Source organism: Hibiscus syriacus, unplaced genomic scaffold (assembly GCF_006381635.1).
Source record: "Hibiscus syriacus cultivar Baekdansim isolate YM2019G1 unplaced genomic scaffold, ASM638163v2 tig00112305_pilon, whole genome shotgun sequence".
Taxonomy (NCBI): Eukaryota; Viridiplantae; Streptophyta; class Magnoliopsida; order Malvales; family Malvaceae; genus Hibiscus; species Hibiscus syriacus.
In genome coordinates this window covers 154,511-175,083 of record NW_024063299.1, presented here as the reverse complement: position 1 = coordinate 175,083, position 20,573 = coordinate 154,511, and the positions used below count along the sequence as shown (strand labels likewise).

The 20,573-nt window shown below is 34.8% G+C and overlaps 1 protein-coding gene and 1 long non-coding RNA gene across 3 annotated transcripts; one reads left to right on the top strand and one right to left on the bottom strand.

Moving 5' to 3' along the window:
• Positions 1-283: 283 nt before the first annotated feature.
• On the bottom strand, positions 284-3,452 carry LOC120177730. Of its 2 annotated transcripts, none has more exons than XR_005521462.1 (3): positions 3,422-3,452; positions 2,238-3,056; positions 284-558 (listed from the first exon to the last, which is right to left on the bottom strand). It is a non-coding gene; the product is annotated as an uncharacterized LOC120177730 (long non-coding RNA). The 2 variants fall into 2 exon arrangements; XR_005521461.1 differs by having other exon boundaries at positions 2,238-2,350.
• An 11,305-nt stretch (positions 3,453-14,757) lies between these two features.
• LOC120177687 (patellin-3-like) lies at positions 14,758-17,444 on the top strand. Its single transcript, XM_039183749.1, has 4 exons — positions 14,758-16,097; positions 16,197-16,321; positions 16,645-16,795; positions 16,901-17,444. Exons 1-4 carry the CDS (start codon positions 14,844-14,846, stop codon positions 17,153-17,155), a joined length of 1,785 nt encoding a protein of 594 aa, XP_039039680.1. The 5' UTR covers positions 14,758-14,843; the 3' UTR covers positions 17,156-17,444.
• Positions 17,445-20,573: the final 3,129 nt, after the last annotated feature.

Below are 20,573 nucleotides of genomic sequence, written 5' to 3'. Positions count from 1 at the left end.
AGGCTTCTCCTCTCCCTCTTCCCCTTGCGATTCACAAACATAAGCTAATCAAGATTTTCAACAACCTTTTGTATTGTACCAAGATCAAAACTTCGTTTCACTCTTCATGTAGTAGTCCCAGCAAATGAGAAAGCAGAAAATAGAGGGATGGGTGAAGAAATATATATATGATAGAGATTCAAAATATAACCTACACAAGGCCATGACTTTCCCACGCTATGAGGCAGCTTAAATGTAACTCCATATTGGCACTCAACAGATATAACAAATTCAAATCGTAACAATCACACAAAATTCAAGCCTCCAACTGAAGGAATTATTACATTCTCCAAATTTGTGTTATTACTCATGATAGAATTACAGAGCAAAAGACAACTGGAGTCATGCCAAATTTCCGGTGCATCATGTCAATTGTTGACCCACCAACAACAATGTTTGTACTAAAATTCAAAAGACATTGCTGGGGAAACGACAAACAATATCAGCTTATGAAAAAATCTGAATTCAAACCTGTAAACTTAGGGGAACTTCAACAACTTCAACTCACTGCTTCCCATCCTGGAAACATAAACAGAACAAAATGAAGTTTCTTGCAGAGATTTTTGAAACACATATCAAGACGACTGATATACAAAATAGTTTTGACAAACATCAGTCACAGTGTCGCACACTGATTTCTGAGAAATAGTCGAAGTTGATAGAATGCTAGTGAAGTGTAAAATTTTAGTACATCTATCAAGAAATAAATAGTGTTTAAACTGCCAAGGCTGTACAAAATCATCCAAGAGACCGAATGGCAAAGAACCAGCTAGCCATTGTAACCTGAGAACTTTACTTGCTCAGGCTAAAGGTAAGCAAATAGTTAGTTAAACCAAGTTAACCGAAATTCTACAGTTTATTTAGTTTGTTTATTCAGTTTGGATGTTGGTTTTGAAAATCTAAACTGAATAAACAGATTAAACCGAACACGATTTTTTAAACAATAAATTGCTTGTATATGTTTAATTAATTTAATCAAAATATGAAATTAAATACCCAAATATGTAATAACTCAATACAAAATTTTAAATAACTGCATATAAATGTTCTATTTTATAATTGAATTTTGTTATTTTATAAATAAATCATAGAAATAGGAAAAAGTAAAAATAAAACATTATCAATTCAGTTTATTTGTTTATTTCAGTTTGGTTAAGAAGAAATCTGATTTTTGGCAATAGTCAGTTTGGTTTATTCGGTTATTGATATATAGAAATTGAACAGACCAAATGCACATCCCTAGCTCAGGCAGCAACGCTAATTTCTCTCCTGTGCGTACAGCAGATCTCAAAATGTGGAAAGCTTTTCCAATAAATTCTTTCAAAAAAGTTCAAGATTCTATGAGTTCGTCTCATTAATTTGGCCAGCTTTTAAATATTCTGTGAAATTCCAATCTTTTTGGAGTATCATGACTGACCTGTCAATTGTTTAAGAATATAGAATGGTTGTTTCAGTCAACCACTGTTGCTAAAGATAGATAAGATGATAAAACATACACCAGACAATGGCTAACGTATTTGTTGGAATGCAATAAAAAGAAGGCAAAGAGAGAGACAAGAAAGAGAGCACCCTATACTACTCAATGTCTTAATCAATGGCATGGTATAATAATCGGTCAGGAATTGGCATAAGGATAATTTCCTGACCCTTTTCTAAGCTAATGCCTATATGCAAGATGCAAACCAAAAGGACTCGACACAAACAGCAAAAGTGCACAGTATTTCAACCTAAGAGATAGCCTTTGACAATTCCTATGATTGAAAATAAGTTCCGATAAAATGCAAGCCAAGTTCAATGATAGTAGTTTTGGTTCACTAATTGAGATGTGCCTAAATTTTATCCAACGTGTCCACTCAAACTATCACTCAATTCAACAATTTTTAATTATATTATTGGTTACAAGAAATTATCATATGACAAAATTTACTTAACATTTCCAATTCCAATCCCAGCACCTAAATTTTATCCAACGTGTCCACTCAAACTATCACCCATATGATTGGTTGGTTGTTGGTGTTGAAGTAGATGCAAATCTGCCCATTTAACACCTTTAGATGACTTGTAACAGGTCGAACAAGAATTTAACATTTGTATAACAAAGGATTAGCAGTAAAAGTAACTAAAATATGAATTGACAACCTAGAAAAAGCAGTGGTTCAAAATATTAAAGTATTAGCAGAGAAAAACAAAACTCCTACCTGGGAAGCAGGAGCATCGTATCCATCAAAAATACGAGAACATTCTGTGTATGCAGATCCAATTCCAATCCCACCACCTAAAGCTACCGATACCCATCGAGTCACTGGATTCCCTGCTATGAAAAATCAAAATGCATAAAAATTATGAATTCAAGGGAGGAAGAAAAGAAAGAAGAAAATCACAGAAATGGAAGGCACGGAAATAATAATGCTTGGATAGAAGGCTACTATAAAAAATTCAATGCGATTCAAAGCTGAAGAATACGGTCTACTGCCTACATGAATATCCACTAAGGCAAGATGCATAATAGCTTTAACTGTTTCAGCTTTACTCAGTAGGAACGATGGAGAAGTTTAAACTCGGTTGTTAACCTACAAGAGAGGAATGTGTTTATGAGACATAAAATTAAAACCACTTTGCATTCCATCCTCTGCATCAATTTTTTTGGGAATCATGCGCAAACTAGAGCAATGGAGAAAGGAGCTAGTTCTGGTGCTGGAATATATGTAGGTAAATCAATCATACAGGGACGTAAGCACTGCTTGAATATCTTAAAAGAATCACATGTCTATGTTTCTTGAAGTACTGTGCGACATTCATGCCTGACTAAAATTTAGACATGGGCATGGGAATATGATCCTCCAAGCACCTCCAAAACATAAAAATTTAGAAAAACTTAGCAACAATTGAACATATCCGTGTAGAACAGATTCCCGTATTCAACACTCACACGAGTCCCCGTAACATAGTAATGTGTTATGGTATAGTTACCTATACATAGCTCCATAAGGAAGCCAAATGATCTTAAACATTGGCTCCTGCATGGATATTGATGTGCAGATAATAAAACAATGATAATAGTTTTGGCATTCTAAACAGACATTACATCATCATCACAATTCTGGCACTATTATATAGAGGCATCACATCTGATCGGTACAAAAATATATATAATAAAAATGGAAATATGCTGGCGACCAGAAGAAAAAATCTCAGGCCAATCTGCAATGGTTAACAACTACAGACCGTAAAACCCATCATATAGTTCAATCTTTAACTTGAAAATATTAAGTTCTACAAATTATGTACAAATCGTTTCAACAGTTCACCGATCGAATGCTTCAAAACCAATATCTTAAAAGAAAAAAATGAATTGACAAAATATGGAGAAAAGGATACAAACTGAAGAATAGGAGGCCGCCAAAAGCACCAGCCCGACCACGACCACGACCCCGACCCCGACCCCGACCCCGACCCCGACCACGAGACGAGACGGACGGCGGCGGCGGCGGCGCGAGAGAGTCTCCCTTGTTCTCTATCACTCAACAAGAAAGTGGGAAAGCCTAGCCTTAAATACCATTCCCAATAGTGTTTCCAATACTATGTGGGATTTGAGCATTACCAACACTTGTTCCCAATACTATGTGGGATTGAGCCTTAAATAGTGATATTATTTTTGAATGTTTTGCTTAAAATTGCAATAATCGCGATTGATTGTAGATTGACTTTTAATTATGACATATTTAATCGTATAATACTAATGCAATTGGTTGTTGATTCAGTTGTTTTAAGGTGCATGATTATTAATTGTTTCCTGAATAATCACATTGTATTGGAAACAAGTATTGGTAATGCTCAATCCCACATAGTATTGGAAACACTATTGGGAATGGTATTTAAGTCTTGGCTTTCCCACTTCCTTGTTGAGTGATAGAGAACAAGGGGGACTCTCGCGCGCCGCCGCCGCCACAGTCCGTCTCGTCTCGTGGTCGTGGTCGTGGTCGTGGTCATACGTGTCTTCGACACGTCCGCGCGGATACTATCTTTTTAGAGAAAATTCTTAAGAAACAAAATCTTTTTTTTAACTATCACAACGAATTTTCGTAACGAATTTGGAAAATCGCAACGACAACTGTAGACTATCGCAACGCGAAATGGAAAATCCCAACGCGATTTTCAACTATCGCAACGCGAAATGGAAAATCGCAACGCGAAATGGAAAATCGCAACGCGAAATGGAAAAGCGCAACGCGATTTTCAACTATCGCAACGCGAAATGCAACGCGAATTTGCGATAGTGGAGATCGCAATGCGAATTAGAGATCACATTGTGATTTTGTTGGTCATTTTCGCAAATCCAAAAAAAGTTGGTCAAAATCGTATATTATCTAGGATTTTTGGTCACTGAGGTTATTTTCTCTTTTTTATTTTCCTTTTTCTATTATTTTTGCTGTTATTGTTGTTTTATTCCTCCTTTTGCTTCGTCTTGTCTCACCTTTTCGGGTCTAGGGTTACATACCTTGGGCTGTTGAAGTCTGAGCCTTCGAATCTAACATTGGGCTACAAATGTCCATGGACGAGCCTAGTTATGATAAAAAAAACATTCGAAAACATTTATCAAAACTCAATCGAGCTGGGCCTGAGTCGTCTCGAATAATTCATTACACTATTATGAAAATGATTTATGTACTTTAAATGTGTACTTTAATTTTATCTAATTATTTTTAACGGAAAATTTTTGTCTTTTAATTTTGTTCAGTCATTCTCGACAAACACTTTCTGTATTATAATATTGTCTAATCATTTCTTAAAAAAATCTTTATACTTTATTCTCTTTTCTTCTTATTTTTATGATTGATGTAATATCAATTTTGATGTTAATCGCTCTATCGTTGATATTTATTTTATTTATTAAATTATATTTTTATTTTTTTTATTTTTTTTTTTAATAATTATATCTTTATGGTATGTTTTTTTTTTATCTTTATGTCACGTTTTTTTCTACTTTAATAACATGATTTTGGTCATTTGGTCGTTTCTATTTATTCTTTGTTTAGGGTTAGATTTGGTATTATCATGACTGATCAAGATGACGTTTATTTGTTACCATACTGATTTTTCCTACTTTAGACCCTCATATTAGATTTGGATACGGATTTGCCTTCGTAGATAGTATTTTCACGTCACTCAAATCTGATTTATAATTTGTCGATAGTCTTTCAATAGTTTCATCCCTTTTGTGGTTTGTTTGTCGATACAGTAAGATCTGTTCGTATATATTTTTTGTTCAAGTTTATTTGGTTAGGTTTTTTAACTTTTTCCTTATATGGTCCTTATGTGATCTTAAGTGGTTAGTTTCTTGTGTTTAAGAAAATATGTTGATTATATGTTTAATTTACGGTTGTGGTTGTAAACCTTCATTGTAATTTGGATATTTTTTATTTTTTTAATAAAATCAGTAACTTCTATAAAAAAATGAACACCAAACACATTACCAACAATTAGTTTGTCAGTGGGATGAGACCATATATTCCTTAAGTGATGGCAAGTATTCAAATCCTAGCGTTTACAAATTAAACAAATTAGGTTATGTCGACACTTTTTTTTCGCCAGGGCAGGGAAAAAAGATATCGACTCAGGGTTTTTCTTTTGAAAATTGTTTCGAAATGTGATGAGTCGCCACCAATCATTTAAGGTGTGATTGAAACACCATAAAAATAGGATGATTTTAATAAAACATTTTAGTTTTATCAAAATACCGAGTTTTGGCGTCTATGAAAATCCAGAAATCAGGTTCGGAAGTCGGTTACGCGTGGAGAAGGATTAGCACCCCCACAAAGCGCCCAAAAATTGGTACCTAGTTGATTACCCTATATTTAAAATCGGAAATTTTGAGTTCAATCTTTATTTAACTTTAAAATCATTAAGGATGCAGAGTTTGAAAAGGGTATTCGTTTATTATGGCCGATAGCATTCACTTCCGAGCGTAAATGCGGAAGATCAACTATTGTGCCTAATAACCGAATATTGCCTCGTTTTTAGAAAACATGATGTGATTTTGAAAAAGATGTCGACTTATTTAGGGAATTACTAGTAGTCACCTCCTGAGCACAATCGTGGAGGATATACTATTACCTCTGTAATAAGTGAATAGTACCTTAAGTTTTAAAAATAATGCAATCAAGCAAAATTTCATTTAATCCTAATTAAGAAATAAAATTACAAAATAAATTAAATAAATAATAAAATTGAATAAAATAAAAATTACAAATAATAAAGGAAATTAAATTATTCAAGGATCTAAATATAATAAACTTTAAATGTAAGGACTAAATTGTAAGAAATAAAAAGAAAGTAACTAAATAAAAATAAACAGGAACCAAAATACAAGAAATTAAAACTCAGAAGCTAAATTAAGACTAATAAGGACTGAATTAAAATAAATTAAAAATGTCAGGGTCAGACTAAAATAAATTAAAACTTAAAGTTTAATTCAAAATAAAATAGAAACAAATAACTAATGACTAGAATGAAAAACACGCGAGAAATATCAGAGATTAAACAGAGAATCACCCAATATAAATAATAACAAAGTAAAAAAAGGGTAAACAACCAAAATGGCCCTCCAGGACCATAATGCAAAACACGAAATAAACTGAGGGGACATAAAGCAAAATAACCCTCGAAAGCCCACTATAAAACACACTTTCACCTTTTTTTGTTTCATTTTATCCCCAACCCTAAAAAAGCCTAAAAGCTCTCAATTTTCCCTCTCCCTCATCGGGCGAGAACATCGCCGAAGCCTCAGCAACGTCGCTTCAGCCGGCGCTCCGGCCACCACACGCGGTGGTCAGAGCCCTTAAATCATCCAAAAAATATCCTTTTTCCACAGATCTATTCTCTCAAACCCAACCTTACATCGAAAACCCAAAAAAAAAAAACCTTAGATCACTTCGAAAATAGCTTAACCTTTCGTATGCCTCGTATTCCGGTGACCCTCGACGGCGGAGCAACCACTCTCACCCCAAAAACCGCAAAACCTACCTCCTAAAAACCTAGATCTACACCTAAAGTCAACATGCAAAACTCTTTTGAACCCCTAGAACTCCTAATCTATTCAACTCCCTCACCATCGACCTACATCGGCGACCCCTACCCTGGTGAGACTCCCTTCCTCGTGTATCACTGGATCTTATTCCTTATTTTTTTTCTATAAAATGATCATTATTTATGATTTCTATTTGTTATTTCGAAATGAAACAAAGAGAAAAAAATGAAAAAAAACAAACAACCTTTAAAATGCTTTTGTATTTCTACTAGAAAAAACCGAGAGCCAAAAGGCCTTACAATTGTTTCACTCTTTTTGTTGTTCGAATCCCCCCTCTTGTTCATAACTTTTGTTTGGTTTTATAGCCAAACTTTTATATAATTTTAACATAAAATTTTACAAAGTAGGGTGGTTATGCTTTTGTTATTGCGGGAAACAAAGGATGGTGGGGGTATTTGGTGTTGAATATGGGATGATGGGCATTGGTGTTGAAATGTGGGATGGTGGGGTTTAATAGGGGCATGGTAGTGGTAGGCTTTCTTTTTGACTTTTGAAAATTGGTGATTACAGTTGCCCCCTTTTGTTTGTTTCTATGAAACGGGAATAGAGCAAAGACGTAAAACACCAATTTTTATCTGTTTGGTCCCTTATTATCACGCTGTAAACTCTTTGGTGGGAATGTCGATTCTTCTTTTTCTGCGAAATTTATCGAGTCCTTGCTGCAAATGATATCATCTTTGCTTTGTTCTCTTAGTTGAGTCTTCATCTTCAGTTTTTCTGGTTATGGGTTCTTCTCATCTTGATATTTCCATTGGAAATGTTGATCCCTCGAGTGATGTGTTGTTGATTCGAAGTGTTGTAAATCGAGCAAAAGGTTGAACAAGCTTTTCATTACAAATTCTCTACTCGCAATGTTGGTTCCTCAAGTGAGGTGTTGCTGATTCAACTCCATATGTGATGAATTGAGTACCGAAAATGTTAAAAATATCCTGCCCGAAGGTCTTATGGATTGCCCGAAGGTCTTATTATCTTGCCCGAAAGACTTATAGATAACCCGAAGGATTTAAGCATCATGCTCGAAAGACTTACTGATGGCCCGAAGGACTTACTCATCGAGAAACCCTTGAAAATCAAGCTTAGTTTCTTTAAATCTTTTGTTTCGAGCGAAACTATCGCAAGCGAGACAAAATATTCTGTTTCGAGGGAAACTATCTCAAGCGAGATAAAATCTTCTGTTTCGAGGGAAACTATCTCAAGCGAGATAAAAATATTCTGTTTCGAGAGAAACTATCTCAAGCGAGATAAAATCTTCTATTTCAAGGGAAACTATCTCAAGCGAGACAAAATATTATGTTTCCAGGAAAACTATCTCAAGCGAGATAAAATCTTATGTTTTGAGGGAAACTATCTCAAGCGAGATAAAATCTTATGTTTCGAGGAAAACTATCTCAAGCAGATAAAATCTTCTTTAAAAACAATCTTGAGTGAAATGAAATGTCTTCTTTCGAGTAAAAACCGTCTCAAGCGTGACAAATCTTGTTTTAAGAAAAACAATCTAGAGTGAAATAAATCTTCTTGTTTCGCGTAAAAACTGTCTCAAGCGAGACAAATCTTGTTTTAAGAAAAACAATCTTAAGTGAAATAAATCTTCTTGTTTCGAGTAAAAACTGTCTCAAGTGAGACAAAGTCTATTTTAAAAAAACAATCTCAAGTGAGACAAATCCTCAGTATTAAATGAGATTGTCTCAAGCGAGAAAAAATTTATATTGTAAATGTTGAATATTAAGATGATTGTTCCCACTTGTTGAGGACGTCTTGTTGTCTTTTAATCTTATATTCTCCTGAAAGATCTGTAAAATGTATCTGGATGTAACTATCCTAATGATGGATGTTTGATGCAAATATGTAAATTCATGTATGTATAATGCATGTTCTTCTTGATTAATAGCAGTGAAAATGTGCTCAAGCAATCTTGGTTTCTTCTTGATCTGTTCGTCTTCATTCTTCTCTCACACCAGGGTGTACCATCGCATTTCTTTGCAAACATCTGCTTTTCTGGCACCCTAACATTCAAATTCTTTGCCCCAATTTTTGATTATGAGCTTTTAGGTCTGAGGGACCTCTGCCAATTTCCAGGCTAAACTCTCTAGAGAGATTGTTCTATTTGAAAATGTTTTCTTTCCTTTTATTTTTCAAAATATGGAAAGTTCGTTTAAGAAAACGTCATTCTTTTAGGCTCACAATTGAAGCAAATCTCGGAACATGAGTTCAGTAAATATCAAGAGAATCAACAGCTCTTTTAATCTTTCAAAGTTATACATCTTTGACAAATGTCAAAATTGATGGGATGGTTTCAGGTTAGCTCCTTAAAGTTTCTAAGGTTTTAGTCATCGAAATGTAATTTCTTTTTCGGTCCTTGTGAACCTTACGACATGCCCCTCTTCTTTGGCTTGCATTTTAATCGGATGCGGACAAAATGACGCAACCAACATAATCAATCATTAGACTTTCTAGAACACTTTTGTTTCGGTTGTCTAAATCTTTCATTTGTTCAAGCTTCATAGACTTCTTTTAACAAAAGTAGTGCAGGGACAACAGTCTAAACATAAAATTCCTACGTGCTTGTGTGAGGTTGACTATAACAAGTGTTCCCTGATTCCCTTAGTCCATTTTCTTTGAAACTCATTATTAGATCAATTTGATTTAATTTTTCATTGTCGGCTAGCTGAATTCAGCTTTATTGCATATACCTTATAATCGCCCTCATTGGGCTAGCTGAAGGGTTCATCTCATCACAAGATCTTTGACTTGACAATTACAGTGGAGCAAACACTGAACTGCCGAGTATCTGAATAATGTCATGGTTCAAATGCAATCTATTCATAAAGCCAGGGCTTTTGAGTTGCATCTATAACCAATTGCTTTAGCGGAATAACTCAGCTTTATTGTATAATCTATAGTAATAATTTATTAGCTTTTTGAGCATTCAGATTAAAATTCTTAAGCTTGTCAAGAAGAACCATGTTATAGTCTATGTGTCATTGATTCTCAGGAAATCTCATATTTAGAGTTCAGTTCCCAAACAACTGACCTAAACTAAATTCATCTATTCCACTATTCCATTTGTGAAGATTAGTATCATCACTGAGCGTCTTCAACAGAAGTGTAGTCTAGGCAATTTTGCAATATCATACACAAGAGATGCCTCATGTTGTCCGCTCCTATTCATACCTGAATGCCTTGCCTTTTGATCATTTCCTTATGAGAGAAGGCTAAAGTGGTCCTTGTAAGAGAAGGGTATGGGGTTCGAATGTATCATTTGTGGTAAGGTTGAGGGTCCTTGTTTTATCAGTTTTCAATTTTGTCATTTTTTCAAAGATCTATAACTGATTCTTAAAAGAGCTTTTAATCTAGTGGATATTTAAAGAATTTCGAGTCTGAAAATTATTCATTGCTCATAACCTCAGAAGGTAGAATTTTACTTAAAATGTTCGATTATCAATATACAAATAAAAATATAAAGAAAAGAAATTCAAACAAGACAATATGTGAGTGCTTCAAAAGTTTTTAGCGGTTACAATGATTTTTCTCGGTTTGCATCAAAATGCCCCATTATTCATCGAATGTCCATGCCCCTTAATTGATTAAATTATGAACCTTGTGTTTCAATGCCCAACAATTCTCAGTAAGGTGCCTTGATGGTGCTAACATCATGTCCATAACTTTCAATTCTTTCTTGGTACGAGTAGGGCAACTTCATCTCACCTTAAAACTTTTATCACAAGATTCTCCGCGAGTTACCTTCGGGATCTATGATTGAGACGCAGTGTATACCATGTAATGTACAATATGTATATACTAATGCAAAGATGCACATACAAATGCAAAATGGGTGTGCAAAAAGTGAGATGCAAATGCAGCTTGGGATTGATCCCAAAAATAAATGTTCCTAGAACAATTCTTGAAAAACCGACAATGTCTCGGTACACTAGGGAAGTAAAAATCTGGTCCATCTGTATGCCGCCTAACTCCTGTGAGCATCTGGAAACTGCATCATCTTCAAAGCTTCTACTTCATCTTATACTTCTAGAGATCTTTCGAGCTGGTTTATGATCTTCAAATGTTGACTTCAGCGTCGAATCGTCTCGAGTCTAATGTTTTACCTCAGCAGGTATATATTCAACTTCTCAGTAGGTATACTTTACCTTGACGCTACTCGATCTACTAATTCCAAAAATATTTCAAGCTGGTTCGTGATCTTCAATTGTTGGTTTCAGCGTCGAATCATCTAGAGTCCAACTTTTTACCTCAGCAGACAGGTGTCTAGCTCGTCTTCTTGGTAGGTAGACTCCTTCTAGCTACTCGATCTACGTGGAGCATCTTCAAAATCCTACCGATCCCAGAGAAAGGCATTGATGTGGCATTGTTTTTCAAGAACCTTCTAAATGATCAATTATTTAAGGATCAATACCTTTGAATGATATGCCATGTTCATGCAAAAATGCAATAAGAGCAGACAAAAGGAAACCAATGTTAGTAGAAATAAAACAAAATTAATCAAGTTAGTTGAAATGATTAGTCCAAAAATGTAATCTTAGTAAAAATAAATAAATATGACTCAAAGTTGAGACTGAAAAAAAGGCATACAAAGAAAATTAATAATCCTAACTATATGTGTTCTAGTTCTCCTAGGTTATCCATATGGCACTAGCGTGTTAAGCTTACTAAATTCTTTATATGAGACTAGGTTCTAGCAAAGGGTTCCCAAGCCATTTTTACAACATGCTAAGGTTGCTCCCGATTCTGGCCCATTACAAACTTGCGAATCGGGTTCAGCTCAGGGGATCACACCGCTAAAAGAGTAACTCAGATCTGATATCTGGATAGGCAACTCAGGGTGCTTTCTAGAGATACTTTGTCAGACCCACACAAGGAAGTCCAATGCTCCTCGTGAGGTGTGACGTTTCTTTCTACTTAAGTAAACCGGGTTTGAGCTTGAGTTTAGAGCTATCATATGAAATAATCCTAAATATTCATAAAATTGTAAGCATTAATCAGAGAGAAAATCTTTTTTTTTTCTTTTTGAAATAACATAATGAACCATAAATTAAACAAGGCTGAACTCGTAATTTCCAAATAATAAATATAGGGTAACCAACTTGTGGCTCGACTCTCAATTTTTTAAAAACAGAAGTCCTCAGCGGAGTCGCCAAGCTGTCAACATCGTTTTTCGCTCGGGCAGGGGAAAAAGATACCGACTCGGGGTTTTTCTTTTGAAAATCTTTTCGAAATATGAGGAGTCACCACCAATCATTTAAGGTGAGATTGGAACACCATAAAAATCGGGTGATTTTAATAAAACATTTTATTTTTATTAAAATACTGAGTTTTGGGGTCTACAAAAATCCAGAAATCAGATTCAGGAGTCGGTTACGCGTGGGGAAGGATTAACACCCTCACAATCGCCTAAAAATTGGTACCTAGTTAATTACCCTATATTTAAAATCGGAAATTTTGAGTTCAATCTTTATTTAAATTGAAAATCATTATGGATGCAGAGTTTGAAAAAGATATTCGTTTATTATGGCAGATAGCGTTCACTTCCGAGCGTAAATGCGGAAGATCAACTATTGTGCCAAATAACCGAATATTGCCTCGTTTTTAGAAAACATGATATGGTTTTGAAAAGGATGTCGACTTATTTTGGGAATTACCAGTAGCCACCCCCTGAGCACAATCGCGGAGGATATATTATTACTCATTAATAAGTGAATAATGCCTTAAGTTTTAAAAACAATGCAATCAAGTAGAATTTCATTTAACCCTAATTAAGAAATAAAATTACAAAATAAATTAAATAAATACTAAAACTGAATAAAATAAAATTAAAATAATAAAGGAAATTAAAATATTCAAATATCTAAATATAATAAACTTTAAATGTAAGGACTAAATTGCAAGAAATCAAAAGAAAGTAACTAAATATAAAATAAACAGGGACTAAAATACAAGAAATTAAAACTCAGAAGCTAAATTAAGACTAATAAGGACTGAATTAAAATAAATTAAAAATGTCAGGGTTGAACTAAAATAAATTAAAACTTAAAGTTTAATTCAAAATAAAATAGAAACAAATAACTAATGACTAGAATGCGAAACACACGAGAAATATCAGGGATTAAACAGAGAATCACCCAATAAAAAATAACACAAGTAAAAAAAAGGGTAAAAAACCAAAATAGCCCCCATGACCATAATGTAAAACACGTAATAAACTGAGGGGACCTAAAGCGAAATAACCCTCGAAAGCCCACTATAAAACACACTCTCTCAATTTTTTTTGTTTCATTTTATCCCCAGTCCTAAAAAACCTAAAAGCTCTCAACTTTCCCTCTCCCCTCGGGCGAGAACATCGTCGAAGCCCCAGCATCGCCGCTTCATCCGGCGCTCCGACCACCACAGGCGGTGGTCGAAGCCCCTAAACCATTTAAAAATATCCTTTTTCCATGATCTATTCTCTCAAACCTAACCTTACACCGAAAACCCAAAGAAAAAACCTTAGATCACTTCGAAAATGGCTTGACCTTTCGTATGCCTCGTATTCCGGCGACCCTCGACGGCGGAGCAACCACTCTCACCCTAAAAACCGTAAAACCTACCTCCTAAAAACCTAGATATACACCTAAAGACAACATGCAAAACTCTTTTGAACCCCTAGAACACCTAATCTCTTCGACTCCCTCACCATCGACCACATCAGCGACCCCTACCCCAGTGAGACTCCCTTCCCCGGGTAATCATTAGATTTTCTTCCTTATTTTTTACTGTAAAATGCTCATTATTTATGATTTCTATTTGTTATTTCAAAATGAAACAAAGAGAAAAAAAAGAAAAAAAAACAAACAACCTTTAAAATGCTTTTGTATTTCTGCTGGAAAAAATCGAGATCCAAAAGGCCTTACAATTGTTTCACTCTTTTTGATGTTCGAATCCCCCCTCTTATTCATAAATTTTGTTTGGTTTTATAGTCAAATTTTTACATAACTTTAACATAAAATATTACAAAGTGGGGTGATTATGCTTTTGTTATTACAGAAAACAAAGGATGATGGGGGTATTTTGTGTTGAAATATGGGATGATGAGCGTTTGTGTTGAAATATAGGAGGGTGGCGTTTGATGGAGGCATAGTGATAGGTTCCTTTTTTATTTTGAGGAGAGTCGTCCCCAAAAAACTTCTTTAAAACATGATATGGATTAATCAATTAATAGATCATATACTCGTAATTAATTAAAAAGTTAAATTAAATTTTTTATATTTAAATACTAAATAAATTTATTTTTTAAAATATATTATTTTATATAAATATTTTTTTAAACTCTTGAAAATGTGATTGATTACGTGTATTTTTTATTTATTTATTAATCAGAGTATCACGTATGTTAAAAGTTTATTTATCAACGTGTTTTAAAACATATGATTGTCAACAAAACACATTTTTTATTTTTTATAATAAATATATATTAGTTTAATAATGTATATTTAAATAATTAGATCACATTCAAATTTACATTTTTCAATTATACAATATTAACAATTTCAAGAAATAAAATAAAATTAATTATATTATACAATGTCTGCATTTTTGTTAGATTATACATTAGAGCATAGGATTCCGTTTCCCATATATTTTTCTTTGTCCTTGTGAACCTTCTCGCTTCTTCACTTCAGCTTCACATCCACACTTTCACTTTTTTATACAAAAAAAACAACCAAACATGGCCGAGGAAACTCCAGCTCAGAACACACCTGTGGCGGCGGCGCTGCCCCCAACCCCGCAGGAGGTGACCGAGACGGATTCACCTGATGTTTTAGTAAAAGAAGACCCTTCCCTACCATCCCATGTAGCAGCTGTGTCTGTTTCTGTCACCGAATCTGTTTCAACGACTATAGCTGAAAAAGAAGAGCAGACACCGCCGCCACAGGAACCGATATCATTGGAACCTGATTCAACGGATAAAGGGTCAGGAAAAGAGGAGCTAACTCAAACGCCAACAACGCAAGCAGTGGAGTCAGAATCTGAGCCAGTTGCTGTGAGAGAGACACCAAAGGAAGAAGCGCCACCAGCTCCACCAGCTCCACCAGAGGTAACTGTAGTGATATCGGAATCCAAGTTGCAGCAACCACCTACTCCACCGCAGCAGGAGGTGGTTACGGAGTCGGGATCGTTGGCAGCGATGATGGAGAAATATGAGGAGGGAGCTCCACCAGAACCTACTGCAGCGAGCAGGACTACTACAACTACTGCTCCAGAAGAGGTGGCTACCGTTGCTGAAGAGAAAAAGGCTCCTCAAAATCTGGGTTCTTTCAAAGAGGAAAGCAATAAGGAAGCTGATCTATCTGATTTCGAAAGGAAAGCTTTGGAAGAACTGAAGCAGCTTGTTAAAGAAGCAATAGACTCTAACCTTTTCCATTCAGAATCCAAAAGTGAAGAAAACCCAGAAAGGGAAAAGAAACAAGAACCAAAAGAGGTATCTATTTGGGGTATTCCTCTTTTAAAAGATGATAGGAGCGATGTCATCCTTATGAAGTTCTTAAGAGCAAGGGATTTCAAAGCTAAAGATGCGTTTCTAATGATAAAAAACACCATCCAGTGGAGGAAAGGGTTCGGAATCGATGATCTTTTGGATGAAGATCTTGGTGATGATATGGACAAAGTTGTGTTCATGCATAGAAAAGATAAGGAAGGTCACCCTGTTTGTTACAATGTTTACGGGGAGTTTCAGAATAAAGAACTATACCAGAAAGCGTTTTCCGATGAGGAAAAGCGAATGAAGTTCCTGCGATGGCGAATTCAGCTATTGGAAAAGAGTATAAGAAAGCTTGATTTTAGTCCTGGTGGTGTTAACACCATTTTCCAGGTTAGTGACCTCAAAAATTCACCTGGACCTGGGAAAAAGGAGCTTAGATTGGCAACAAAACAGGCTCTTCAGGTTCTCCAAGATAATTATCCAGAGTTTGTTGCAAAACAGGTTTGTTCTGTATCTATCTGTATATCCCTAATGTTAAATTTTTGTCGTCCATTAAATTCTTTGGGAGAAGCATTGATTTGGGTTTCATATTCTGTTTAGGTATTTATTAATGTTCCTTGGTGGTATCTTGCATTCTATACAATGATTAGTCCATTTATGACTCAAAGAACCAAGAGCAAGTTCGTCGTTGCGCTGCCTGCAAAATCTACTGAAACCCTTTTTAAGTGAGTGATTCGAGTTATCTAAGTGCTTATTCCAAGTACAATGTTAAATTTTTGTCGTCCATTAAATTCTTGGGAGAAGCATTGATTTGGGTTTCATATTCTGTTAGGTATTTATTAATGTTCCTTGGTGGTATCTTGCATTCTATACAATGATTAGTCCATTTATGACTCAAAGAACCAAGAGCAAGTTCGTCGTTGCGCTGCCTGCAAAATCTACTGAAACACTTTTTAAGTGAGTAATTCGAGTTATCTAAGTGCTTATTCCAAGTACCTATAGTTCTTGTTAGTGGTTAATATCCTGGATTAAATTATGTGTAAAACAGATACATACCACCTGAGCAAGTGCCCGTTCAATATGGTGGTTTGAGTGTGGATTCTTGCGATTGCAATCCCGAGTTCAGCGATGCCGATCCGGCCACTGAAATGACGGTGAAACCGGGGACAAAGCAAACTGTTGAAATAACAATATTCGAGGTTCGAACTTTATTGTTTCTTCATGCTACTTATCTATGTTTTGTGTCAATGATGAATGTAAGGTCCAGTCCCACTTATATCAATGTGAAAAACTTTGCACTGCAGAAATGTGTTATTGTCTGGGAAATCAGGGTAGTCGGTTGGGAGGTTAGCTATGGAGCCGAATTCGTGCCTAACGCTAAAGATAGCTATGCGGTCATTATTCAAAAACTGACGAAGATGACTCCAAAAGATGAACCAGTTGTGTCTCAAAGCTTCAAGGTTAGTGAACTGGGCAAAGTATTGCTTACTGTTGACAACCCGACTTCGAAAAAGAAGAAGCTTCTCTACAGGTTTAATGTTAAACCCTTCTGCGGCTGAGGGGTACGCGTTCGTACTAGGGTTTAATTTATTCTTGTCTAAATTTTGTGCAATTCACTTGTTCATTTTACACTGTTTTGCACCTGTTTGAGGAGTGGCTGACAGCAAATTGCTCATGGTTTTGAAATTTGGTCTTTGTCATGTTGAGTTACCCTGTTGTTGTGCACTGTATATTTTTCCTGTGTAATCATGTCTATATTTGGAACCTTTTACACACTTTGTAGATTTGTAAGAACGCAAGGGATTGTTTGGTTTATGTTATCTTTCAGGTTTCATAATTTCTATTTGATATTTAATTTTTGGACTTTTAAGTTGAGAATATTTATATGTTACCTTAGTCTCCTTGGTTCCCACCTCTTCAGGCAGTGGCGGACACCATGAAATCCGAATTTTGCCGCTGAATGATGAGATCTTTATCACCTCAACAAAGAGCTTACGGCTTAGTAGAGTTTATAATTTGTACTTGATTCATACATCTTATAAAACTTTCCACTTTACAAACCAAATTTGAAGGTTAGAAATTAAGCATCTTTAATTAATTTTTTTCATAAGCATAACAGGAAAGAGAAAGAAGGTAGGTTTTGTAGAGTGAGGGACCTGGCTGGTTTTGTGTTACAATATTTTTCTTTGCACTAATTATAATTATTAGTCCGTTTTTAATGTGAAAATTAATAATTAAATCCAATTTAATTCTTCCATCATTTTATTGGCTAGCTCGCATAGGATTCACTGCTGGAATTTGTCACAATGTATTGGATCCAGTCTGCAACTATAGAATTTCTTCAATAATATCGAAACTTTCCCAACGGTAAAACCCAATTTTATAGCTTCATTCCCATCATGATGAGAGTTTTATCATAATGAATTCTTTTAGGTTAATTAATTACTTTTGGCCTTTCTTGTTACACACTCACTATTGATTGATTTCATCTTTTCAATAGATCATTAAAATCACATTAGCGATGAAACCATCGAAAATAAACGATGATTAAAGAGAATATAATTTTTCTTAGTTCTTGTTGTCCTAAGTGAAGGAGAAAATGACCAGAGGAGGTCATGGCCTCCCAATTTTTTTAAAATAATAATAATATATATTTATATACATACAATATATATTTGATATAATCACTAATATATAATTTATTAATTGATTAATTTGAATCAAGTACTTTAGAGGTGAGAGTGATCCTTCTAACCCAATTGGCTCCATTCACAAATGTAAGAATTTGAATCCTTGACCTTGCTAAGGGGTCTAATATCTAATCTCATTAGACCAACTTATTTTTGGTATATATTTATATATATTAAATTCTTAAGTTGGTCCTTAAAAAGTGTGTAGACACCGGTTTTTTCGAGTTTTTTATTATTATTATTATTATTATTATTATTATTATTATTTATTATTATGTGTTACATTTTGCAGGCCAAATGGGCCTAATTACAATCACCCAACAACCCACAAAACAAGCCCAACAAAGGCCAACCAGACCCAACTCAGCTGGAGTCGCATACCCGACCCAAACTCGACCCAGTCCAAGCCTAAAAATCAACCCAGCCAATTAAGGTTTCAAAACCTAGCAAATTCAGCCAGCCGCCGCCGACGCTTCAGCTCCTTCAGGCTCGTGAGTTCCAGTCGCTGCTCAAGCCGAGCCTCTCCTCGCCGATAACCTCTGACGTTGATGTTGTCACCTACAATGACTGAAGGTCTCTCCATATTCCATCAGCAGTGAAAAACAGAAAAACTCAATAAAAATAAAAAGAAAGTACAGAGGATATCCCGAGGAAATCCTAATCTATCAATAACCATCCATGCAAATAAAAAAGGAGAGAAGATATCAAAACCATTCGGTGGGGGAGAAAAATATAGAGGGAGAGAAAATAGAGATAAGCTTTTGAAAAGGAAAAAAAGGAGGAAAACCCTTTGAGAAAAAAAACAAACCGAGAAGTAAGAACGTAGAAAACTCACCTTGCACCCGGATCTTGTAGCCGTGGCCTCACCGGAGTTCGAGGAAGCCACATCATCGAAGGTAAAGAGCCTTATATTTTCCTATATCTAGGGCTCTAAGAGAGGTTTTAGGTCGGAGGGGTTAGGATATAGGTTGGGGGTGACGATAGGAGCAATCGGGGAGTGTTTTGCTCACTCCGGCTACTGTGGGCCGCCGTGCTCCGCCGTGACGCACCACCGGCGAACGACAACTTCTCTCTCCCCGATGAGGGAGTCGAGAGAATCCCTCATTTCTCTAGTTTTTGTGAAAAGAAACAAATGAGAAAAGTGAGATGAGAAAGCTTTAGGCTTAGGGTTATATATCCCCCACGAAACGACGTATTTTCGAGGGGGACCAGTTTGTATTTTGGCGTGTGAGTTAACTACACTTTAGGTCCATCATGCTTTGTAATATCATATTGAAGCAATGTAATGAAGTTTTACTTTCTTTGATTCCGAACACTTATACTTCATTATTTATATTTTGGTCATGTTATTATATGTTGTATTATTTTTGTTAATATTCAAATTTAGACATGACATTTTTAAATATTTCATTTTAGTCACTATTGGCATTTGGTTTAATTTTGGTTTGGCCTTTTATGTTTCTATTTATTTCATTTTTAGTCCTAAATATTATTTGTGGGTTATTTATATTTTTGGTGCTTGTATTATTTAATATTTGCGATTTGTGCTCTGATTTATTTGTAATTACTCTTTTAGCCTTTTAGTTTTTGTTTTAACTATTTAGCCCTTTAAGATTCTATTTTTGCTATTTTAGTCCTTTAAAATCCTATTTATACTATTTTGGTCCTTTAAGTTGTGGTTTTTCCATTTTGGTCCTTGTAATTATAAATATTTACTTTTTGATCATTATATTTTGGGTTGTAATATTCATTTGCATTTATGTCAATCCCTTATGTATGAATATATTTTTATGTTATGTATTCATTTGTATCATATGTAAGGCACAAAAAATGCTTAACTCTATTGATTATAAATTATCATTGTTTTATAAAATGTGTAAAATGGGAAAATTTTATTGTGAGGGAAATCTACGAAGTCATCTCCCAACTACAAGGGAATGTGTCTTTACGTGGATTTTTTGCATAAATGTTTGTGTAGTATTCGATAATTCTCTTTGTTCACGTTTATTTATTTTAATTATTTTTCAACTCTTTTCACTTTTATTTTGTTTTAGTTTGTTTAATTTTATCTTTGCGAAAAATTGCGAAATAATGCCTTTTGTGAGGGGAATCTATGGGAAAGTCTCCTAACTGTAAAGAAAGTGCTTTCTCGAAGATTGTTCAGATAAAGAGCATTGATTATCCGAAAATATACACTTTTTGAATAAAATCAAATGAATAAAATGATCGTAATTTAAATATATTTTCGAGTTTGTAATTCTCAATCTTTAAACAATATATAATCGTT

What these genes read in the sequence shown, in the direction of transcription:
- LOC120177687 (XM_039183749.1), top strand. Translation starts at nt 14,844, where the DNA reads ATGGCCGAGGAAACTCCAGCTCAGAACACACCTGTGGCGGCGGCGCTG. An exon ending in TCTACTGAAACCCTTTTTAA is followed by an intron (nt 16,322 to 16,644) that starts GTGAGTGATTCG and finishes TGTGTAAAACAG; the next exon opens with ATACATACCACCTGAGCAAG. An exon ending in TTGAAATAACAATATTCGAG is followed by an intron (nt 16,796 to 16,900) that starts GTTCGAACTTTA and finishes TTTGCACTGCAG; the next exon opens with AAATGTGTTATTGTCTGGGA.